The sequence below is a fragment of the Mixophyes fleayi genome, chromosome 11 (assembly GCF_038048845.1).
Source record: "Mixophyes fleayi isolate aMixFle1 chromosome 11, aMixFle1.hap1, whole genome shotgun sequence".
NCBI classification, from domain to species: Eukaryota; Metazoa; Chordata; class Amphibia; order Anura; family Limnodynastidae; genus Mixophyes; species Mixophyes fleayi.
The window spans coordinates 18405948-18432414 of NC_134412.1; the positions used below are offsets into that span (position 1 = coordinate 18405948).

Here is a 26467-nt window from a genome sequence, read left to right on the forward strand (position 1 = left end):
TTACTATACCTGTCACCCTTCTGGTTCAATCTATACTTCTAATCGGACAATTGAATAAAGTGGGTTAGACTGTCAGCTCTTGTGTTGGTGAGATTCTCTTGCTGACGAAAAGGAATGGTAGGAGATCCGCTCCTGGTTTTTAGAATTTGGTAGAGGTTCCAGGGTGCAATGTGATGATGATTGTGTAGTGTTTCCTTACCGTTTTGGTGGTTTGTACTAAAAATAATTCTATTTTGCAAGTCACAATATTGATTTTGTTAACAAAAAAAATCAACAAAACTAAATTTTGTGGCACTTTAGAGAAGTGATTTGTAACAGAGGAACCTTAATTTGTTGAACAAAACATATTTTATAATACATTAACAAGTGTTTAATTTTGTGCATTGTGTAATATTGGTGTTAGTAACCCATTATATGCAGATTTATGCTTGATCATGTAGACTTAAGTAACCAATTGACAGAAGGCATCCCCTAAAAATAGGAGGGACCACTAGTAATTTAGCAGCATTATACACCGCTAATGTAAGTATGGATTATAAATATTTTTATTTTACTAAATTTGCAGTATAGCTGTTCACATATCTGAATATCATGTGATAGTTTTAAGTTAATATAAAACACAAATGAATTATTGGGTGCTGTGTGGCAAGTACTAGTATCAGTTATAATATTTAATTTGCATAAATGGTCAGTACAACCTCTGTAGTTGGATTAGCAATCTGTGCAGGAAGTAGTGCAGGAAATGCTGTCTATCCGCTGTAGAATTCCATCAGGCATTTGGAGTAGAGTCAAAGGAGGAGATTCAGCCGAACCTGATAATGATAATTATGCTGGCTATTTGGGGTCCGGAAAAGACTCTGTACTCAAATGGTGCAACGCTCTAGTGCAATTGCATTATTACTAAATAAAGTATATTACTGGTCAAATAGTACAACATTGTGTACTGGTCTATTACTGGTCAAATGATTCAGGATTGCTGTCGCTTACTGCCGAGGGGAACTCATTAAGAAAATACTCTACTGGGTCTTCTCGCTTATTCGACCATCTAGAACCCTACGGTCCAGGGAAACATTTGTTCTTCTGAAGAAACTAATGTGCTGTAACCCAGAACAATCAATCATTTAATAGCTGTTATTTATCTAATGCAGTTCGGAAAATGTTTAATTGTTCGCTACGATTTACAGCGCACAGCACCAGTTTGTTAATCGCTACGAGTTACAGCGCACAGCACCAGTTTGTTAATCGCTACGAGTTACAGCGCACAGCACCAGTTTGTTAATCGCTACGAGTTACAGCGCACAGCACCAGTTTGTTAATCGCTACGAGTTACAGCGCACAGCACCGGTTTATTAATCGCTACGAGTTACAGCGCACAACACCAGTTTGTTAATCGCTACGAGTTACAGCGCACAACACCAGTTTGTTAATCGCTACGAGTTACAGCGCACAGCACCGGTTTGTTAATCGCTACAAGTTACAGCGCACAGCACCGGTTTATTAATCGCTAGGAGTTACAGCACACAACACCAGTTTATGAATCGCTACGAGTTACAGCGCACAGCACCAGTTTATTAATCACTGCGCGTTACAGCGCACAGCACCAGTTTGTTAATTGCTACGAGTTACAGCGCACAGCACCGGTTTATTAATCACTGCGCGTTACAGCGCACAGCACCAGTTTGTTAATCGCTACGAGTTACAGCGCACAGCACCGGTTTGTTAATCGCTACGAGTTACAGCGCACAACACCAGTTTGTTAATCGCTACGAGTTACAGCGCACAGCACCAGTTTGTTAATCGCTACGAGTTACAGCGCACAGCACCGGTTTGTTAATCGCTACGAGTTATAGCGCACAGCACCGGTTTATTAATTGCTATGAGTTACAGCGCACAGCACCAGTTTGTTAATCGCTACAAGTTACAGCGCACAACACCAGTTTGTTAATCGCTACGAGTTACAGCGCACAGCACCGGTTTGTTAATCGCTACGAGTTATAGCGCACAGCACCGGTTTATTAATTGCTATGAGTTACAGCGCACAGCACCAGTTTATTAATCGCTACGAGTTACAGCACACAACACCAGTTTATGAATCGCTATGAGTTATAGCGCACAGCACCGGTTTATTAATTGCTATGAGTTACAGCGCACAGCACCAGTTTATTAATCACTGCGCGTTACAGCGCACAACACCAGTTTATTAATCGCTACGAGTTACAGTGCACAGCACCAGTTTATTAATCGCTATGAGTTACAGCGCACAGCACCAGTTTATTAATCACTGCGCGTTACAGCGCACAGCACCGGTTTGTTAATCGCTACGAGTTACAACGCACAGCACCAGTTTATTAATCGCTATGAGTTACAGCGCACAGCACCAGTTTGTTAATCGCTACTAATTACAGCGCACAGCACCAGTTTGTTAATCGCTACGAGTTACAGCGCACAGCACCACTTTGTTAATCGCTACGAGTTACAGCGCACAGCACCAGTTTGTTAATCGCTATGAGTTACAGCGCACAGCACCAGTTTGTTAATCGCTATGAGTTACAGCGCACAGCACCGGTTTATTAATCACTGCGCGTTACAGCGCACAGCACCAGTTTGTTAATCGCTACGAGTTACAGCGCACAGCACCGGTTTGTTAATCGCTACGAGTTACAGCGCACAGCACCAGTTTATTAATCACTGCGCGTTTCAGCGCACAGCACCAGTTTGTTAATCGCTATGAGTTACAGTGCACAGCACCGGTTTGTTAATCGCTATGAGTTACAGTGCACAGCACCAGTTTATTAATCGCTATGAGTTACAGCGCACAGCACCAGTTTGTTAATCGCTACGAGTTACAGCGCACAGCACCAGTTTGTTAATCGCTACGAGTTACAGCGCACAGCACCAGTTTGTTAATCGCTACGAGTTACAGCGCACAGCACCACTTTGTTAATCGCTACGAGTTACAGCGCACAGCACCGGTTTGTTAATCGCTACGAGTTACAGCGCACAGCACCGGTTTGTTAATCGCTACGAGTTACAGCGCACAGCACCACTTTGTTAATCGCTACGAGTTACAGCGCACAGCACCACTTTGTTAATCGCTACGAGTTACAGCGCACCGCACCGGTTTATTAATCGCTACGAGTTACAGCGCACAACACCAGTTTGTTAATCGCTACGAGTTACAGCGCACAGCACCGGTTTATTAATCGCTACGAGTTACAGCGCACAACACCAGTTTGTTAATCGCTACGAGTTACAGCGCACAGCACCAGTTTGTTAATCGCTACGAGTTACAGCGCACAGCACCACTTTGTTAATCGCTAGGAGTTACAGCGCACAGCACCGGTTTATTAATCGCTAGGAGTTACAGCGCACAGCACCAGTTTATTAATCACTGCGCGTTACAGCGCACAGCACCAGTTTGTTAATCGCTACGCGTTACAGTGCACAGCACCGGTTTGTTAATCGCTACGAGTTACAGCGCACAACACCAGTTTGTTAATCGCTACAAGTTACAGCGCACAGCACCAGTTTGTTAATCGCTACAAGTTACAGCGCACAGCACCGGTTTGTTAATCGCTACGAGTTATAGCGCACAGCACCGGTTTATTAATTGCTATGAGTTACAGCGCACAGCACCAGTTTATTAATCACTGCGCGTTACAGTGCACAGCACCGGTTTATTAATCGCTACGAGTTACAGCACACAACACCAGTTTATGAATCGCTACGAGTTATAGCGCACAGCACCGGTTTATTAATTGCTATGAGTTACAGCGCACAGCACCAGTTTATTAATCGCTACGAGTTACAGTGCACAGCACCAGTTTATTAATCGCTATGAGTTACAGCGCACAGCACCAGTTTATTAATCACTGCGCGTTACAGCGCACAGCACCAGTTTGTTAATCGCTACGAGTTACAGCGCACCGCACCAGTTTATTAATCGCTACGAGTTATAGCGCACAGCACCAGTTTATTAATCGCTACGAGTTACAGCGCACCGCACCAGTTTATTAATCGCTACGAGTTACAGCGCACAGCACCAGTTTATTAATCGCTACGAGTTACAGCGCACAGCACCAGTTTATTAATCGCTACGAGTTACAGCGCACAGCACCAGTTTATTAATCCAGACATTCAGGATGCAGTCACAGGAATGAAAGCCTAAACTGATGTGTATCAAAATCTAGTGGCTTACCCGGCCCATTGGGTGATAGTGTTTTGCTAGGTCTCTGACACACAAATGGTTAGTTCTCAGGAAGAGAAGAGATTTGCATAGGAAAGTCCCACAGCAAGTGTTGTACTAAAGAAGTGTTTCCTAATTTCCCCTTCTCACAGCGACTGCTTGACTGGGATTGATAATAAATCTGCAAAGCCATCATGTTTCGGCGTGAGAAAGTAAAAGTAATGACAAAAACACACTATATATATATATATCACATGATGAGATATGTGTAAACGCACTCCTTGCATAATTTTTCCTAATTGTGAATTGCATGCCTTCTCTCATCGCATGTTCCCTTAATGAAGAATAGTGTACTTATTTACAATATCTGCAATGAACGTGTCTGTGACAGGATGGACCGGCTATGCCACCCCGTCTGTTGTTGCTGGGAACCGGCTGGGCTTACTTTGCCTCCGTCCCCTTTCGTTATTCTGAATACGCCCCTCCTGCCGCAGTGGGAGGAGCCTGCTGCCACCTCTGAGTTCCTTCTATGGCACTCAGAACCACGTTCCTTCTGGGTAACTGACGCTGCTAGCGTTCCTCGTTGTTGGTGTACCCGGGCTGGTACTCCTGACCTCTCACAATAGATCAGGGTTGCTGTGGATGGATCCCCCCAGGCCTATCACACTAACCAGGGCTTCATGGGTAACAGGCAGAGCGGTGGTACTGGAAAAGCTTGGGTCAAAAACCTCAGACAGTCGGAGAACGGATTAGATTTTGGGTCTAATCTGCAGATCACAGGAATACAGCAATATTGAAGATGTTTTCAAGCAGGTCTTGAAGCAAGATGTTTATTTGCTCTCACTGGTTAAATGTCCCAGTGATCAGGTCAGTTGAAATCAGAAGATACATTTCAGTGTACAAGTCAGTGCATTTATACAGATATGGACACAGGCTATTTTTAGAATCAGGATGTACCCTGCTTACCAAAACATAAATTTACATGCATTGCAAAGCTAATGATATTTACATTTATCTGTGAAATTCTAGAACATACTTGCCAACTCTCCCTGAGTGTCAGGGAGACTCCCTGAAATAGGGGTGATCTCCCTCACTCCCTGAAGAGTCTGGCATTCTCCCTGATGCTGAGCCAGTACAAGACGTGGTTGGCTTCGTCATCTGCGGCATGATGACACAGTTCAGAAATTGTGTCCTATGTCCATGTATTGATTCCTATGGAGGTGGCCATTTTCATGGAGACCAAGACTTAATCAAAGACTGACAGGTAAGACAAGATGACTTCAGTAATGGAGACAGAAATGTAAAAGACACTTCAGTCTCTAGAGATTCATTAGCTGCTTTTCTTTAACGCATAGTTGCCTACTCTCCCGGAATGTCCAGGAGACTCCCGCATTTCTGGGAGACCTGGGAGAGCAGGGCAACCTCCCGGTTCACTCCCCTGCAATCGATAAGTGGTGGGGGCGGGGCTTAATGACGGAAATATTGCATCATCTTAGCCCTGCCTCCTGCTGTAATTGTGCCATTAGTTTAGGGGGTGGGGCCAATATGGTGCAATTTGTTAAGCCCCACCCCCACACGCCCACCTTCCCCGGGATCTCCCTGAAGCCAACGAGGAAAAGTTGGCAAATATGTCTATATAAAGCCTTATGCCCTAGGCTGCAGCTCAGTCAGCCTATTGGATATTTGGGTCCTGGTTTCTTTGTAAATTTTTATTATATTTAATGTTTAAAACTGTCTGTTAATCTGTATTATTTGTGAGACTACCATATCTTTTCCCACACATGAAACCCAGTCTCTTATGTTTTGTTTATTGTGTCAATAAACAATCAGAGGAAAAGAATTAAGCTCAAATGCCTAACACTAGTCATATATGTTTAGTTGTACAACTAATAAAAGTAATAAATTAATGTAAACAGATATATACCAGGCCCCATGCTGTGAAAAGCAGCTATAACACCTGCAACTTTTTACTATAGGGACACTGTGACTGGATCACTGATAAATAACTTCTGGTATAAATTTATTTAAAGGAAATAGCGCAGGCCGCTTATTTATATAATTGCCAATGCACTTATTTTTGATATTGTGTATATTGTGAGATAGGAAATCATTATCTCTGAGACCAGGTTAGAAATTTGTTTTTCCTGTTTACCCTTGCTAAAGGAAATACCTTATTTCTGACATATATATCTGATACAATGGGCCTTTGTTTAGAAAGTCTGCTGTGTATTGTGATGTGGGCAAATGACTTGTTAGAAGTTTAAACCTGTCTTTGGGAATGTGTATTATGCAACTGTTGGAACAAAAAGGTCTAATGCTAATCAGGCCTTTTGGTGTGTGAGGTTTCACTTGGAGACAGGAAGGTTTAATTTAAAACGTGCTGCTACATTTCCTGCATCTAAAAACAAAGATGCAGGACATCACAGCGTTTCTAGAACATACTTGCCAACTTTTGAAAATGAATTTCAGGGAGAACCTAAAAAAAATTGTGGGCGTGTCCTGCTAATTTAACTGTTACTTAGATCATTTTGCTGCAAAATGAAGTATAATAGTATAAAAGTGACCAAATGTGCAGGCTTGGTCACTTTGATATCATTATGGTATAAGTAAAACAAAAGCCCAAAAATATAAATAACACTGTATTTATATTATTGTGCTTTTGTCCAACTTACCCCTTAATTATGATCCAGCCCGCACACTGCCTTTCCTCTCACTTACTCACCGATTAAAGCCACTCAGCTCACTGCCTCACCTCATTGCTGTGGGAGTCCTGGGCGAAGCTCCATGCTCCATGTTGGCTGGCCTCTTCCGGGAGGTATGATCAGGTCACGTCATCACGCCGGCATGAGCAGTCTCATTCAGATCGGAGCACCGCAATTCCGGGAGGTTAGTCTTCTCTCCCAGGAGTCAGGGAGATCTCCCAGTATTCCGGATTATATGTACAAATTACATTTAATGAAATTTAAACATTGGGGGCCTGATTCATTAAGGAACTTAAATTAAGAAGTTTCTTATTTAAGTCTCCTGGACAAAACCATGTTACAATGCAAGGAGTGAAAATTAGTTTTTCCTGTTTTGCACATAAGTTAAATACTATTTTTTTCATGTAGCACACAAATACTTGATAGCTTATTTGTACACTGAAATTTATATTTGTCTGCTACATGAAAAAACAGTCACTTCCTTATCATCTATTTATATATCACCACTGATTCTGCAGCGCTGTACAGAGAACTCACTCACATCGGTCCCTGCCCCATGGAGTTTACAGTCTAAATTCCCTAACATACACACACAAAGACAGAGAGAGAGAGAGAGACTAGGGTCAATTTTTGATAGCAGCCAATTAACCTACTTGTATGTTTTTGAAGTGTGGGAAGAAACCGAAGCACCCAGAGGAAACCCACGCAAACACAGGGAGAACATACAAACTCCTCAGAGATAAGGCCATGGTCGTTTTCATCTTTTAAGTATCAAATGGGAATTTTCTTTCCTGCCGCAGTCGGAAACATCAATTAAGTAATGTGAATATATGATCACCACGTCATATACTATATCAGGAACACTAATGAATTAAGTGGGAGGGGTCAAGGCACAACCAGCCAATCCTAAGCGGTCAGGGAGTGCTGCCAATTTCCGTCATCGTCAGTGCGTCTTGTTGTACCATCTTTCCAGTACAGGTGCATATGCATCCATATCTACCTCAGTCACAATTATATGAACAAGCCCTTACTGTCCTCAGCTTGCCCGCCCAATACCCCCTCATTCCACCTCTCCAAAACTACGTCAAACTCTGCATAAGCCGCATAGAGGACTGTATGATGCTAACTTCACCCAAAAAGCCAACAGAGTGGCAGGGAAATTTGTTAATGGGCAGTAAATGCAATGACCCCACATTGATACTATAGTCCTCATGTGAGGAAGTGTCGTTAGCAACTGATCTCTCCTCTGGAACTGTGACAAAAGTGAAGCCGTGATTGGGAATAAACTTCCCTATTTCTTAGACGTTATCAGAAGACACCACGTCCTGCGGGACAGACACTGCGGCCGGAGGGCTAACAATGTGGAGATGGATGATAACAGGTAACGTAGGAAACGTTCTGTACTTGTCTGTTTCTTTGCTTGTTACTCTGTATTCTTACAAGGAAGAGGCCGTATAAAATGCAAACCAGCTTGTGCATGTCGTAGCCTGCAATAGTAAGACTAAGTCTAAGTTGTTCATATGAAATAGATCACAGTCTGAAAAGACAAAAATTAGCATTTTTTGAAAACAATAAATAAATATATTTTTGTAATGTGTTTTATACCAAGTGCTGGACCAACTTTGGGGTGTCTCATTTACCCTAAATGAGAAGACACCGCAATACCCCCCACAACACTGGTACCTACTACTGCTAGGAATTGGGGAAGCACTGTAGCAAGTTCCATTATATTATATATAACAGTACAGGTGCACAAAGGCTAGCATTGCTGCTCTGGGACTGTGATGATCCAATCATCTGTCGATGGAGTTTGCATGCTGTTCCCGTGTTTGTGTGTGCTTCTTCCGGTTTACTCCCACAGTGGGAAAACATGATGATAGATCAATTTCCCTGCTCTCTTGTAGTATAATAACAATATAATTGCCTCAGTCAGTACCAGCTCCAGGAGATGCTGTCTATCTATGGTGGATCGTGACCTCAGTTTCTCTCTTTTAGTTCTCCTCAGTCCATGGATAGACCTGACCAGTGGACTGATTGATATTCAGCTGATCCCTCCCTATGCAGTGACCCCGGGATCCGTCACCCTCAGTATTACCGGAATAACTGGTAGAATTCTACACTTCTCCTGGTTTAAAGGACCGGACACAAGCTCCCATTACCATATTCTCACATATATTCCTTTCGATAGTTCCCCACTGCTTACCGGACCTCAGTTCATGTCTCGCATCAGTACTTTCCCCAATGGGTCATTGCTGATCTCAGATCTTCTTATCATAGACCAAGGTAATTACATAGCGAGGGTACAGACAGATAAACGAGCAGAGGACGCCTTTGTAAACCTGACTGTCTATGGTGAGTATTGCTTTGACTTTTATGATTTGCCTGGACTCCAGAGTTTTCTGTGTATTGTATATTAGATATGGTTAACTGAGACAATGGGGTATAATTACTACTCTGCGGGTTTGAAAAAGTGGAGATGTTGCCTAGAGCACCCAATCAGATTCAAGCTGTCATTTTGTAGAATGTGCTAAATAAATGATAACTAGAATCTGATTGGTTGTGATAGGCAACATCTCCACTTTTTCAAACCTGCAGTTTAGAAAATGTTTCACCCCAATGATCCACCAGCTGATGGAGAACTGTAAGTGCCATTACTCCCTGCCTGTTAGATGCTGTTCCACAATATCTTGATAGGTTACCTCCATACAATGGATTCATTTTCAGATGTTACAGTAATAGATAACCAATAAAAGCTGGGACACTACCTCCCTAACAAATAATAATCATCTGATGCTTTTGCTACTGTGTATCTTTAATTTTGCTCTTTTGTGTGTTTTGCAAAATCTAATCATGTGTTTTCTCCACAGAACGGGTCAATAAACCAGTAATTACAGCTTCTCAGGCTCATATCCAGGAATACGATGCAGTCAACTTAACCTGTGTCTCAGATAATGCTGATAGGATAATATGGAGAAGGCCTTGTCCCATTCTCCAATGTCAAGCCAATATATCGTCGGATAACAGGACCATCACGTTCTCCAAAATTGAACGGGGCGACGCAGGAGATTATCTGTGTGAGGCTGAGAATCTGATCAGTAAAAGCACCAGTGACCTCTATTCTCTGACTGTATTACGTGAGTAATTATGTTTTTAGAGAATTACACCAACATTGAACATTTACATATTTAGAATATACCCTACTAGGTGCACACTGTACATATAGAGAGTATCTTAGTGATGGCCTATAGTTCATACACAGGACAAGAGACTTGAGGGGGTATTCAATTGTCAGTGAGGTTTTTTTTGACTGCGTTAATGTTTTTTTTATTATTTTTGAGCGGGTTAACTTTACCCGCAATTCAATTCCATTTTTACAGCTCATTTTATTTCCATGAAACGGTCCTCTCGCGCTCCAGTAGAAGGTCTATTGAAAGTATAGGCAGCTGCGTTAAAGGCTGTTCAATTGTTTTTTAACGCGGCGCGTTAAACAGGAAAATAAGCTGTTTTATCTCGCACCTCCTTGGGGTGTGTTAAAAATAAAAAAACCTCTGAAAAGTATTTGAAATCGTGTAATAATGTGGAAAAAAAGTTAAACTTATGTTTATCACTAATACCTAACTTGTGTAAGTAGATTTTCTTGTGAAAAAATAATGAAATTAAATAAACATAAAAAAACACTAATTAATTATATTTATGTATGTTTTTGGTACAAATATGAATGTAGTAATGTGTTTTGACATGTATAGATGATTTTATGGTAAAAGTTCAATTAAAAAAATGCTAAAGAAAGTACTGTAATGTAGATATTATCAATGTGTAATGCAATCTAATGTATGGAAATGTATGCAAAACCTTTTTTTTGTGTTATACATGACCGCGTTAAAACTCCCCTTCACTCTCCTAAAATTTTGCAAACACAATTTTTAACGTGCGGGGGCAGTGTTAACTCTTTTTCAATTGAATTGCACAAGTTTTCCCGCTGCGCTAAATAAAAACGGTCGCCATTGCTGTCAAAAACCCGCGGGAGATTTTTTTTTTTCTTACGCTGCGCCGACAATTGAATATCCCCCTATACCTTCAATAGACTCTCTACTGGAGCGCAAGAGGACCGTTTCATGGAAAAAAATGAGCGTAAAAATGGAATTGAATTGCGGGTAAAGTTAACCTGCTCGAAAATGATAAAAAACAGCGTTAAAATGACTTAACGCGGTCAAAAAAAAACAACTTGCTGACAATTCACTACCTCCCTTGGCGTTTAGTTCAAAATATTATGCAAACCTAAGTATGCACTGACTGCTGAAGTAGGTAAAAGAGATCCTCTAATGTGATTCTATGTAATCCTTTTATTTTTTATTATTATTATTATTATTATTATTATTATTATTATTATTTGAGGTCTGCAGGGCCATACAAAGGGAAACCAACAAGACATGTACATGGTATCACAGTACAATGCAGAAAACAATTAACACTCTCAACACAGCTTCTGTGGTGCAAGTGGTATATTCAGCGCAGGCTGAAACCTGCGCTCGTTAGCGTGGGCGCTATTACAATACACAAATACACCTGTGTTGCATATCCTCTATCGTAGATGCTTCTGAATACTCCCCTGATTCACATGCTGCTGTTATAACGGGTATCATCTGTGGGACAATATTAGGAACAGTATCGATCATTAGTGTAACCTACCTCCTGTCCAGGAGGTGGCTTTGCTCTGTAAGAGAAGGTAAGTCTACTGTTTAAGTCCACTGACCTTTTTTTTTAGTCTTCCAACAGCTTCATCCTGTACAAGACTCATTTTTATCAGGTTGAGGAACTGTTAGATACTCAACTAAATGGTGTATCTAACCAATGGTTTAAACTTGGAAGACATTACTGTTTACAAAATAGACTATGCAGTTCTGTTACATTTAATTATAAAACATGACCGTCAAAGTAACCAAATCCTTTAATAAAGTATATTTGGAGTAAAACTGATACAAATCTATTAATTGTTTCGGATAACATCCTTATTTAAGTGTCCAGTTGTTCGTTAAATGGGTCACTGCAGGAAAGTAGTTCAGAGATACATGATCATCATCATCATCATCATTTATTTATATAGCGCCACTGATTCCGCAGTTAATGATTCCGCTAATGATAATTAGTATGAAATTGAATCTGGTCACTTTGTAATTAAACAAATCAGCTTTGACATTCCTATGCCACTACAAAACAATGCTAAAGCTGGCTTGTGTCATTCATAACACTATCCTCACTTACCAACTCTCGCCACAAAATTGCTTAATAATATATTACTTAAATTGTTAGTCAATATCTTTATAAAGCCACCCTTGGACTGTGTTTTAGGCTGGAAGTTTAAAGACGGAGTACTGGAGTTTGATGAAATAATATATATAACTTGATTTCTGGTTCTATATACTCTTTATTGCAATAAATTTAGAGTCATCCATTGACAGACAAGACCCGTGTGCAACATACGACAATGTGCTGGATCTGGCAATAGTAAGTAATATGTGAGTATTTGCTGTTACTGGGAACTAATTCTCCAAATTCAGTGGTCTAAGGAAACAGCTGCAGTTCAGTACTCACACCAGGCCTGGCCAATCTGCGGCTCTCCAGGCGTGGGTGAAACTACAAGTCCCAGCATACGTTTCCTGCTGGTAGCCTGCCTACAGCTAGCAGGGCATGCTGGGAGTTGTAGTTTTACAAATCCCTGGAGAGCCACACGTTGGTTAGGCCTGCCTTGGATTTTGGGATTTCCGTCAAGGTCACTATAATCCAATGCTTGTTGGTTACTCTTTATTGATGCAATCCTATGCTCTGATACTCATAAAATTCCCCAGCGTATAGATGTATAATATTTGTTGTATAAATGGTAGATTATTATTCGGTAGTAGTAATAGTATTTCTACATTTAATCCTATAGTGCCAGCATACCCCTGCTGTCCGGTTAGGAAAACAAAATGAACATGCCAGGACTTCTCAGGTTCCCCTGTGTCTCAGTCTACTTGGTACAGTCCCCGTTTTCCATAATGAAATCATTAACTTTATTTTCTCCTAATTTAGAGATCTGATGAACCAAAATTTCAAATACTAGGACACGGCTGAACTGAAACATAGACAGGAGCGCAGCTACCCAGGCACAGCTGCTTTCCCTATGTATAACGGTGCACATCATGCTGCTCTTGGTTCACTCTCCTGTTAAGGAGGGGTGATGAAGGGCAACCTGAGTGCCCACCTAGGGTCACAGGGCTGTTTAAAGCCAACAGGCTGGTAGCAGCTCCACTTCTTCTCATATACTGATCTGCAACAGCGGAGATCAGTGCAAGACAAGAAACTAAATATAGCATCTATTTCCCTGTGTTCCACTGAGTTCCGACCAGCTTTTGGAGTTTAGCCGAACATACGGAGCCGGTATCAGCCCATAGGCTACCTATGTGCTAATGGTGCCTTGGTGCCCTCTCTCTGTGGAATGGACTGTGTATTGTCCACTGTACACTGGGCCATAAAGTAATAGACCCTATCTCGGGGTGGATGACCAAGGAGAAAGCTCTCAGGTGAGCTGGTCACAGTCCAAGGGCTCATTGTACATGGCCCTTGTATTAATGGACCCTATTGTACACAAGTCCATCAGGAAACAGACTGTATATTGTGCACTTGGACTAAAGGAAACTGACTTTTGCATTGTTTGTTTGTATGCTGGGACACCGGGGAATGAGCTCTGTATTGTATACTGGGCTGCCAGCGAATGGGCTCTGTAAAGTATACAGTGTGTGAGCATCTGCTGCAATACCACATACGGAAGACAGGTGGCAGTGCACTGTCAATACTGACAACTGCAGCACTCTTATACAAAATTTCCTGCAGACTCTGCTAAATGTCAAGACAATCAGGGCTCAGGTACCTCATATGTATGTAGTCTTTATAAAGCCCTCACTTACCAAGCTTTGCACAAGCAAGGTTGGATTTGCATTTCTCTGTTAGTACTTCAAAGAGTCTTGTTTTTTTGCCTTTTTATGAACTTCAGCTTCATCCCTCATAAGTCTATTTTCTACCACGCATCAACTTCAGCGTGATCACTCGCGATTCTACCATCTACAACACATCAATGTCAGGTTTGTCCCTTAGAATTCCACCATCTACTGTCACGATCTGCATCCTGCAACTCCTGTCTGCTAGGAACTATGTTGGACCTTTGTGTGTATATATATATATATATCTATATATATATAAATATATATATATATATATATATATATATATATATATATCAATAGGGCCACTGTGGTACTTAGACTGCTCTCTTACCTGCCAGAGCTGGCTCCTTACTCCAGGATGCTTAACACCTGTCTCTGGCCTATAAAAGCCTGCTTGTCCCAGCAGCCTTTGCCAGATCATCTGTTGCCTTTACCTGTGTTGCTTTTCCTTATCCTGATTGATCTGGTATTGACCTCTGCTCGTCCCTCCATTTTTGCACCTCTTCCTGTGACCCTGACTCGGCTTGTCTGTGACTGTTCAGCTCTCCGCGGTTTTCAGCATTATCCTGCTGCAGAGTATTACCACCAATACCTGCTTTTAGCTCTCCAGTGTCAGAGGACTAACCTGTTGCAGATTGCTAGTAGCAGTCTGCACTACTTCATGGTAAAGTCCTGCAGACCATCACATCATGTGTTCGCTACCTTCACTGCCTTGCTCCGCAGACTGTCGCACCTGTTGTTTACTGAGTTCTCTTGCTATTTTTTGGCCACACCCTACCGTACTGCATCCTGAAACCCATGTAATCGGTGTTTAATAAAAACCACTTCGTTCACTACGCTCTCTCTGTGGTCTTATATTGGGAATCCTGACATCTACAACCCATCAACTTCAGCTTTGTACCTCATGTCCCTCGTAATTAAGCGTCTTGGCCCGATACAGTGTGACTCTACCTCACCCAGTGGTTTACTCCGAGGAGTCAAATAATAAAGGGAGTGCTGATAGTCATCAACATTGTGATTTAATAAATCTATTTTTTTTAAGTCTTAATACATACCTCCGATTTCAGCGGGACAATCCCCCATTTAGGGCTCTGTCCCGCAGTTCTGCCCGGGGGACCTGTTTCTTCCGCGGCTGGGAATTGTTTGGGGAAGAGAGATAGCTAATGGGCAGCCTTGCACTAGGCAGCGCTAGGAAGCCCTCTTGGGGCCGTAACCAAACCCCCATTATGATGTGACAACGCCCCCATTGTTATGTGACCACGCCTCCTATTCTGCTGCCAGGGACTTGCATGCGAGGAGGTATGTTTAATATGCTGTGCAGTGAGAGTAATGATCTATTGCAGCCTTCAGCCAAGTAACTCTCACTTTTTATGTATCTCTTATAGGATCTTCAGGTGAAATCAGAGGGAGGAGATTGCAAAACAGCTGAGACCCAGTAAATTACACCCTTATCCATCTTCCCAGTTTATATTTCCCATGGAAACAAAAAAAATTGACAACACAATACTATCCATTGATCTATTCAGTTCTATATCTTTTATATTGTTCACTACCAGTTGCCTGTGTCATTTACTTTGATCTTTTTATGACCTTTATGACAATGATGGGGTTCTACTGGCATAATTAGCTTTGGCTGACAATCCCGCCTATAATTCACATGCATTATTTTACATACCCACTTCTGTATTGTTATTTTCATATATTATTTCTAAATTCATTTGTAATGAAATGCTGAATAAAATATTAGTAAAATACTTGCTTCAATATATATCAGGTGGCAAACCCGGGGGTGTGCAGAGCAATTCCCCTACATAAGGTGGCAGCTAAAATATTACCATACCCATTCTTTGTTCAAACTACTATAAATATTTGCATGTACTTTTAAAGACAAATAAAGTAATTTTAAGCACCAAAGTATCCAACAAGGTAGATGCCTCACTCACTTGGATGTTTGCATCAAGAAAACTGTCTTGCCGACAGCGCCAGATGATAAGCCACGGCCTTATTGGCGCAAGTCTGGATGGAGTACCTGGGCATGGCCACTGGTAGACCAGTATATGTCTGATATATTAGATGTTACTCTTACATTCGCTGCAGTATGATTTTCCCGAAAGAGCCATAATTGCTGTGTTTGTAATTACCCCTATCGCTAACAATATAGTATTTAATTCTTAGTATCCGTTTCTATTACTAGATATTTGCCTGGGTGTGAGCTATGTTTCCATGGCCATGGCACTGAAGACGAGTCTGACGATAGAGCCGCAAACACTAATTGGTGTGACAGACCATGCTGGTTCCTCGGGCATACTCCCCACTAGTTGGCCCGGTTAAAAAAAAAAACGCCAAATTTTACTCCAGTATTGTGACAATTACTTTTTTTTATGTGTCTTTATTAATGCTCTTACTCTTTAATTTGTGTAAAAGTATCTCCCATTAATATTAGTGACTGAGCACTGATTACCCCTACCTCTGAGGAGGTCTAAAAATCTGCCCATTTTGGCAGCTAACAAAGCTTTTCCGTGAACACCTTCAAGTATTAGTGCATAAATGTGGGCACATTATTGAATATATCCCGCAGTGCCTATGGAATAACTAATCATGCTGTGTTAACGTATACTCCTCCCGAAATCAATATCATTTCGCTGTGCCAATCAGTGCAGTCTTCACACATCCTAGGGGAACGTGACATTGCAAAGAATGAAGTAATGCACTTTGCGCTTTCTACCTGTTCATTTAGACAATGACACAACAAAAGTAATATGAATGATTTGTGGGAGTTACATTTTAACATCCTACAGCGCTCAAATTAACAGCTAGTGGTCTCATAAGTGTGGACTGGATATTTTGGGCCTTATTCAAATCCAAATGTAAGTCCATTTGCGTGCTGTATCTTGCGTGAATTTGCATAGGTAAGAGCAGGACTTATGACAATGAATGCAATTGTATGTGATTCATGTCCGAAGGCAATGACACTTACAACTGCCTACGGCTTCAAGGGCGTAATGTGGGTTTGAAGGGACGGATGAATATAGGCGATATACAGCACGGGCAAGCCAAGGACATGCAGATTTTCCAGCGCAGAGAACATGTGTATTATACCTATAAAAACACATTGGGCCATATTCAATTGTCGCTGGGTTCCGCGGCGTTAAAACTACTACCGTTATTACAGTAGTAGTTAGCTGGATTTCAGCTTGTGGCTGCAAGCTGAAATCCAGCAAGAAAATTACCGTAATAATGTTTTTCCGCGCACCATTACTGTAATAACGGTAATAGTGCGCGGAGTGCAAGATTTTTGGCATTCCGCCGACAATTGAATATGCCCCATTGTGTGTGTACAGTATACATTAAGAACATCCCAATTTATGTATGTAATATAAAAAAAGTTTGCTTTCTTTTAAAAAAAGCAAATATATTATTATTATTATTATTATTATTATTTATTTTAGTGACTATAGTATTATGTGTTGTTCATTTGTTTGTTCAAATATTTTTTATAAAATGTGTTCTATGTGACTTTATATTGCACATATGTGCGTATCCTGCATTCTGTCCTGTCTGTTACCATACGGCACGTTTACGTTTACCATCTATGAAAGTATCATAACATCGATACAAGCAAGATTTTTCACTGGACTTAATTATTTATAATGCAGTGAATCATTTGATAATTTAAATTTGGTTTTTATTGAGATCGGTCTCTTTTGCACATGTGGTTACTCCAGTTATTTATGTATTTGTGCTATTTTTTAATTTGTAATAATAAATTTACCATTCCCAGTTTGAGTTGCATATTCCTGCCATAGTGAGCTAGTAGACATTTATTTCAACTTATTGCATTTTATTGCTGGTATGCATTTTTCAGTACGGCACATTTAGGCAGAGCTTAAGATTCAAATCAAAACACATCTCGAGATCCACGGAATTATGCTCAAGTTTCGTATTCTTTTTTTTTTTTTTTTTTACACCTAGTTGGGTTTTGGATATGAATTGGGCCCTTTATGTCAACAATAGCAGTGGAAAATTAAACCTTTAATTGCATCTGTGACACTTTGCAATACCTGAAAACAGAGGGGTCTTCAAGGACAAAGAGGGCGGAACATGATTAGATATTAGCCGATCACACGGAATCACGTGCTGACCGTGAACAAAACCGTATGACGTCCAGTGTTGGTTTATATTTGTCTCATGCCCTGAATCACATCAAAAGGATTAAGGAAATTTTGTGTGTTTTAGTTGATTCGGATTATGATGGATAAAAAAAAGTATTTTTAAAAAATATTTAATGAAGTGGTCAACGCGGTCCGGGGAGAATATTATTCAATGAAAGATTACTTGAAATTGTGGTGTTTCTCTTTTACTCTTATGGTATAATGGGAAGAGGTCTTCAGAACCCTCTGTTCATACTACCGAGACCACTGGGGCGGTAAAGTACCCAGCTCCTAACTGCTTTACTGTCAGGTATGTTTGTTATAGCTTGTAACACTTGTTTAAAATGCTGCTGATATTACAGATAGGGGTCTCTTTCTTTGATTAAATGTATTGTTTTAACTTATTACTAGAGATGGTCACTGACCCCCGTGAACTGGTTTTGGTTTTGGTTTTGGATCTGGATTAGCTTTGTGTTTTGGTTTTGGTTTTGGCAAATCTGCCCTCGTTTGTTTTTGGTTTTGGTTTTGGATTTTTTAGGAAAATCCTAAAATATGCTAAAATCACATTGTTTTTAGTCTGTTCTGTATGGGCATGCGCGAGCTGGCTAATCGACTCCAGCATGCGCCGTAGACCTGAAAGCCCAGATTAGGGCTAACAGTCCAACTATTAAAAAATAATGACACTATTAAAAAAAATAGATAAATTTAAAAAGAAAAAAAGTTTAAAAATATTTAAAAATCTGTGTACATTTAAAAAATGCTTTATGATGGGATGGCGATAACCTTCTTAGCCAGGAATGCACTTAACATTGGTAGGGCATGAGTCATTCAGGAACGTATTTGCCGGTTTTGTACGTATTGTTCGCAAAAAATCACTCTGCGCAGCCATGTCCAAGTCATCTTCAAGTGCAAACGGCACTTAATACAGCCTATGATTTCGGGGAGGGAACGGGGAGGGGACTAGGAGAGGATTGGGCAGACTCACGCAGGCAATGTACAGTAAGGGCTTCTCCGTACAGCCACGTCCAAGTCAGACACGGGTGCACACAGAAGTACGCTGTTTTCTGCCGTATCTCCTGCTCCAACTGGAGGGGTCTAGTTTAACTTCTAAATACCAGTGCTGTATGCGAAAACATGTGTTTGTACTCAGGGGCAACTGTACAAATGTATTTTATGTACAGTAGACATTAAGGACAGCCTAATAAATGTTTCTCCAAGGGGGAAACCAAATATCTAAAAAAAACAAAACTTTTTTTTTTAAAAAAATAAATCCATTTATAATCATAAATGGATCATCTCTTCATAATTTCACATCCCTTTCACAGTTTCAATAAAGCTTGCTGTAGAAAAAATTATTTAACAGTGACTTTAATGCACTTTGATAGATAAGCAAGAATAATATGTGCAAATATCACCATCTACAGGTTGTTCCCAAGTACTGCAGATCTACTCTCATTTTTATTAGTAGCTACAAAATAATAATAAAAAAATGCATTTAAATTACACTGCTGTTTGCAAAAAATAAAAAGATAAACAAAGCATATAATGTAGAATTCCTAATATTTTGTTTATCTTTTATAGGACCCTCAATTTAAATCAGAAACGAACACTTTAAACATTGTTTGCACAATTCATTATTTGCCCCTTCCCCGCCCACTTCACTTCCCGAAATCCTAGGCTGGTGTAAGTGTCCTTTGCGCTCGTTAGCGCACGGAACGGGAGCCCTTTAACGGACGTATCTGTCGGTTCTGGGCATGGGATTTTGCGTACAATATGCTAAAAATTGGCAGATACGTACCTTGATGAATGGGGCACCAGGACTCCAGGACTTTGTCGTCAGATTCCAGTGGAGCAGCCCGGAATCACGGCCAGCCGGCCACCTACGGTTTCTTGAATGTTTAATTAGCTATTTATCTTAGGAAATGTGGGAGAATTCCAGTGAATTAGTTGCATAGAACATTGTGACTCATCTCTACATCTAGATCCCTCTTTTGTGTTGTAAACGCTATTAGATCAAATTTCACTGATGGGATGTTCCGTAATTACTGTAAGCAGGAAATAGACTATGTCAGGGATATAGAGCCAAGAGTAACACGTTGAATCCTGAAGCAAACCACAATGAAGTAAACAGTGGATGATGACTTTCCACTATGACGGCTTAGACCTTTGATAATGAACATATCTGATTGGGTACTTTGGGCTTCAGAACATTTTTGCATAGTTATTAGTGTTCATAAATGTCCCCAACGGTGTCTGCTAAAGTAAAATTTACCGTTTCTGCCCTCCTGTCAGAAAGGGCTCCTACCACATTTATATTATTAATTGTCATTCATAGATATGTACATCCAGGTCACATGCTCCATGTGTCATTCTTATTGCCATGAATGGATGGGATAAAAAGAAATGTTTAATTGCAGCAATAAGTATTTTTTTATATATCTCTGATAAGTATTACACTTACTGCCCAAAAGGGAGAAGAAGAAGAGATACAGAGGACTCGTGTAGGGACGTGTGAACGAAAAGTTTCATGGGGGGGCAAAAGGCCAAGGACTACTATAGGGCTTGGGGTCCCTTTTTCTTGCGTTTGGTATCTAGTTTTACAACAGTTGTAACATTGACTATAGATATACAAAGACTCCCAATCCTGTGTTAATTTTTGCCAGTGTTTCAGGGGTTGACCAAAAATGTATTTATGCATTATTAAATAAATACCTCTTGATTGACAACATCACTCCTTCTCCTGTCTCCCAAGCCAGCTGCATTGGAGTCACCCTTGACTCAGCCCTCAGCTTTACCCATTATATCCAGTCCCTCACCAAATCCTGCCACTTCCCCCTCCGTCACATCACAAAAATTCATCCCTGCCAAAATCCTGGTCCATTCACTCATCATTTCTTGTCTATTACTTGTCATTTATTGTCTTTCCTCCGCCCAGACTTCCATCCCACCATGACCTCTCTATTGTCGTCAACAACACCACCATCTCCTCTGTCACCCAACTCCGCTGCCTAGGTGTCACCCTCGACTCCTCTCTCTCTTTTGCCCCCCACATTCATTCCCTTGCCCAAGCCTGTCGCTTCCAACTACGCAACATCATCCGCATCTGTCCCTTCCTCTCTCAGGATGCCACCAAAACTATCATCCACACACTCATCATCTCCCGCCTGGATTATTGCAACCTTCCCCTCACTGGCCTCCCCCACTCCCATCTCTCTCCCCTCCGCTCTATACTCAACGCGGCTGCAAGACTCATCTTCCTCTCACGCCGCTCCTCCTCTGCCTCCCCTCTCTGCCTCGTCTTACACTGGCTTCCCTTCCCCTATAGAATCCTCTTCAAGCTCCTTACCACTACTTACAAGGCTCTCTCCTACTCTACTGCCCCCTACATCTCTAACCTCCTCTCCATACACACTCCGGCCCGGTCCCTGCGCTCAGCCAATGATCGCCGCCTCTCCTCCTCTCTTATCACTTCTTCCCACTCCAAAATCCAAGACTTTTCCTGTGCAGCCCCCCTTCACTGGAATGACCTCCCTCGCTCCATCCGCCTCTCTCCAACCCTGTGCTCCTTCAAACGTGCACTGAAAACTCACCTTCTCCGCATAGCCTACCAACCATCCACTTAACCCCTCATCTCCACCACTCGCTCTCCCTTCTGGCTCCCCTTGTGCCTGATTCTGTCTACCCTCCCTTAGGATGTAAGCTCACATGAGCAGGGCCTCCTCCCCTCCTGTCTCCTCACCTGTTCTTCTGCTCCGTGCTTATTGCCGCAGCCTGCCTGGAGCTCCTGAAGTATTGGTATTTTTGTTTATTGTTCTGTACTGTTTCACCCTGTATAGTCTACTGTTTGTACTATGTGTGGCGCTGCGGAAATCTTGTGGCGCCTAACAAATAAATGATAATAATAATAACAATATTACAAGCTCCGTCTCACTGGCCTTCCTGTCTCACTTTTCTTACCATCAATCCATACAGAATGCTGCAGCTCGGCTCATCTTCCACTCCCTGCGCACCTCTTCTAGTTCTACTCTACGTAAATCCCTTCATTGCCCCCTATCCGTTTCAGAATTCAGTTCAACCTCACTTACAAAGCCCTTACCAACGCTTCTTCCCCTTACATCTCTGATCTTGTCTCGAGGTACATATACCTACCCGGCCACTCCGCTCCGCCTCTGACCTCTGCTCAATTCACCTCTCATTACCTCCTGCCTACCTCCTTCAAGACTTCTGCCGTGCTGCCTCTAATCTTTTCAGCTCCCTCACTCGAATCTCTCCCCCCAAATTTCAATTGTTCAAACACTCAGTCAAAACTCACCTTTTCAAGTTCGTCTATCCTACCACCTACTATCCATTCTATCCATCACCTCCTCTTCCTCTCCTTCCATCTCCCAGATGGTACTAGTGTCTCTCACCACCCCTCCCTCTAGAATGTAAGCTCTCACGGGTAGGGTCCTCTCTACCTATTGTCCCACGTCTGTCTACTGTCTGACTCCCTCGTACATCCCGTCATGTCTTTTGCTGCACTCTGTGTGAGTCCCCATAGTATTACTCACCCTCATCTGTGCTACTTATGTGCATTACCTCGTCTATTTGTTACTTGTATCCGGCGCTACTGAATCTGTGGCGCCTGATAAATAATAATTATAATAATAATAATAATAACAATATTAATTACCAATTACTACAATAGCTGTTAGAAAGATAGATAAATTCTTAGTCATTAACCTAGTTTTTATTCAGATTTCGTTGACAGCCTAATCTCATTTGATTGGGAGTATTTTTAAATCTATAGTCACTGAGGGGGGGAATTAGGAGGCCACAGAGACAGAGAAGTAGAGATGCAGAGGACACAGGGAACAGAGCAGAAGGTAAGGAGGACACAGAAAGGAGAAATATATATAGACTAGAGATGCTCATTGACCCCCGTGTTTTGGTTTTGGATCTGGATTAACTTTGGTTTTGGCAAAACCGCCCTCGCGTGTTTTGGTTTTGGTTTTGGATCTGTATTTTTTATTTTTTTTAAAAAAATGATAAAATATGGTAAAATCACATAATTTTGCTCTTTTTTTGTTCCTACATTATTATTAACCTCAAAACCTCTAATTTCCAGTCATTTCCAGTCAATTCTGACCACCTCACAGGTCACAGTATTATTTTCATACACTTTCGGACAAATACTGCAGTGACCTGGCTGGATGGTAAGCGACAGAGCAACGACACAAACACACAGCAGTTCCTAGCACATCTAGGACACATCGGCACACAGCAGTGTCAGAAAAGAAAAGTGGTGCAAGACGGAATTGTCCTTGAGCCCTCCCACCCACCCTTATGTTGGATTTACATAATATGATTGATGGGCAGCAGAGTAGATGGGGTTATAAAGTCGACAATTTAATGACATCAACAGTATTATTAGAACATTAATTGCAATGTAGACAGTATCTATTAGGTTGACAATTCAAATGTAGACAGTATTATCCCTAACTCTAACCCTGTCCCTATTCCTAGACCTGCCCCTATCCCTATCTCTGTCCCTAGACCTGTCCCTATCCCTAGACCTGTCCTTATCCTTGTCCTTGACCTGTCCTTAACCATATCCCTAGCCCTATAATAACACTGTCCACATTTGAATAGTCTACTTAATCATACTGTCCACCATGTGAATTGGCGACCTAGTAATACTGTTGAAACCTGAATTGTTGACTGCCTTACTGTTTACTTCCAGCTCGGCTTTTACACGTAAAAGTATTTGGGCACCACTTTTTGAGTCAGAATAAAAAGGTCTTGTATCGTCTTGACTGAAATTACAAAAAGATGACTCACTGACAGTTGCAGAACTAGCACTCACAGAGAAAGGCGAAGGCCTCATTATTTCCCTGCGTCTGCGTGTGTAGAATGGCATGTTGGCAATTTTATTTGTTTCAGCACTTAACTTTGCCTGGATTACAGGTGTTTTTTTCTCTTGACCAAGGTAAAAGGTGCTTTTTTACATTTTTGTTTCCCTGACTTAAAAACACTATGCATTTTAACAGAGGCTTTAGCAAATGATGTAGAGGGATTACTATCATCATGACTGGTGCCAGCAGCTGCTTGGTGCTCCTGCTCGTATGTGTACTGCTGTGAATCCATTTTAATGACAAAGTACAATGTCACTAGAGATTTTTAATCACACTGCCAGCCCTATAGTGTGTCTTTCAGCACTGAAAACTGCCACCTCTCCTGTTTGTGGGTGAGCTATGGCACAGTACAATGGGACTGCAGATTTTGAAGAACACTGCCAGACCTATTATTTCTATTTTAGCAATGACAATTAGCAATGGAGCAATGGACCTCTCCTGTTTGTGTGTGAGCTATAACTCAGTAGAATGTCACTGGAGACTTTTAAGAAAACTGCCACCCCCTCCTCTTTCTGTTTCAGATATGACGCTGCCCAACTGGACTAGGGACTGCCAAGAACCATGCTACCCCTTCCGTGTCTCTCTGTGAAATGTCGCTGGATCACTGTGGAGGGCGGTACATATAGAATCTAAAACTCGCGAGATCAGACATCGCAACAATGACATTTTGCCTCACTTTCAGTTCCGGGGGGCGCGCAAAAGTACTGAGCCGGCTTGGCTCGGTACACGGATCTGCGAAGTTTGGGTGGGCTCAGTTCTCAGAAAACCAAGCCTGAGCATCTCTAATATATACAGGGGACAAAGGGATTAGACGGAGGAGATAAGGAGGACACAGGGAGTAGAAGTAAAGATACAAAGGACACGGATTAGAGGGAGGAGATAAGGAGGACACAGGGAGAAGAAGTAGAGATACAGAGGACACAGGGATTAGAGCAGGAGGTAAGGAGGACACAGGGAGAAGATGTTGAGATGCAGAGGACACAGGGATTAGAGGGGGAGATAAGGAGGACACAGGGAGAAGATGTTGAGATGCAGAGGACACAGGGATTAGAGGGGGAGGTAACGAGGACACAGGGGGGAAGATGTTGAGATGCAGAGGACATCAGGAGCAGAGCAGGAGGTAAGGAGGACACAGGGAGAAGATGTTGAGATGCAGAGGACACAGGAATTAGAGTGGGAGGTAAGGAGGACTCAGCGGGAAGATGTTGAGATGCAGAGGACACAGGAATTAGAGTGGGAGGTAAGGAGGACTCAGCGGGAAGATGTTGAGATGCAGAGGACACAGGAATTAGAGTGGGAGGTAAGGAGGACACAGCAGGAAGATGTTGAGATGCAGAGGAAACAGGGATTAGAGGGGGAGGTAAGGAGGACTCAGCGGGAAGATGTTGAGATGCAGAGGAAAAAGGGATTAGAGGGGGAGGTAAAGAGGACACAGGGGGAAGATGTTGAGATGCAGAGGACATCAGGAGCAGAGCAGGAGGTAAGGAGGACACAGGGAGAAGAAGAAGTGATACAAAAGACATAGGGAACAGAGGGAGAAGTAAGGAGGACACGAAGAAACTAAAAGTTGGCAAGTTTGGCTTTAGGACCTGTATCAAATCCCATCAGGACACTGTCCTAAAGATTTGAGAAGAGCTTCAGGTATTTGTAACAGAGTTGGGAGAAAATACTGTTTAACAGATCTTCAACACTGTAGAATATCAGATTAACACTGAGCAATGTATTTTGCCATTATTATATATTATATATCCAAGAAATAATTTTGGGTTTTAACAGCCCTTTCACAGCACACTTTCATGATGTTGATCATGTTTAAATTTCCTGAAACGATGACTACTGCCTTCCTATTCCCAAGTTGTAAAAGATGACCATATAATCTCCTCTCATTCTTAGGTCAACTCAGAATAAACCAACAACTGAACCTCACAATGAATTCTAGATATGTCTCAACTGGTTCGCTCCTCTCTAATACGCGCAGCTATGCAGAATTGAACAATTCATAAGGTGTCTATTTTGTAGAAATGAACAATTTATGTATAATGTCTTCAGGCAAATACTTTATTACAGTATACTGTAAAACGTGTTCCTATAGCTATTCTCTAAGTCTTTGTTAGAAGAAGGGGATGGGTCACTGGTTTGCAGATCTACAAGAAAACGAAACAAAAAATATATTGCAACCCTAGATTGTCTGTTCTGCTTTCCTGATATAGTCGGTGATACAGAATTACAGAAAGTGAATCCATCTCATTGGCAGCAGACGTATGAATCTGCACATTCTTTCCTGCCGCCTTACTGGGTGAGGATGATCCTCTGTCCTGCGTGTCTCGTCTTGTCATGAATGGAGAGGGACACTCTGAACAGTCAGAGCTAGGCTCAGGAGTAAACCATTAATTAGGACCTGAAGATACAGAGAACAGTAAAGCCATGCCACGTATTACACGTGAGCCAGAGATTCTAACATCAGCCCATCCAACAGAGGTTTCATGTGTGATTGGCCATCGACAGGAAATAATGAAGAAGCCGCTACACACACAGTAGAAATTATATGAAATAT

The 26467-nt window shown here is 41.6% G+C and overlaps 1 protein-coding gene across 6 annotated transcripts; it reads left to right on the forward strand.

The window, feature by feature from the left end:
* The first annotated feature begins 7802 nt into the window (after positions 1–7802).
* On the forward strand, positions 7803–25975 carry LOC142107493 (cell adhesion molecule CEACAM7-like). 6 transcript variants are annotated; one of them, XR_012679965.1, is made up of 7 exons: positions 7824–8269; positions 8884–9240; positions 9756–10022; positions 11480–11614; positions 12332–12393; positions 13919–14006; positions 15254–17232. XR_012679965.1 is itself a non-coding variant. In XM_075190951.1 (6 exons), the coding sequence occupies exons 1-6, from the start codon at positions 8248–8250 to the stop codon at positions 15305–15307; spliced, it is 828 nt and encodes a 275-aa protein (XP_075047052.1). In that variant the 5' UTR covers positions 7814–8247; the 3' UTR covers positions 15308–17233. The 6 variants fall into 6 exon arrangements, 5 of the variants coding, with proteins under 5 accessions (XP_075047048.1, XP_075047051.1, XP_075047052.1 ...); XM_075190951.1 differs by lacking the exon at positions 13919–14006 and having other exon boundaries at positions 7814–8269; positions 8884–9171; positions 15254–17233; XM_075190948.1 differs by lacking the exon at positions 13919–14006 and having other exon boundaries at positions 7822–8269; positions 12332–12404; positions 15254–17231.
* The last annotated feature ends 492 nt before the right edge of the window (positions 25976–26467 follow it).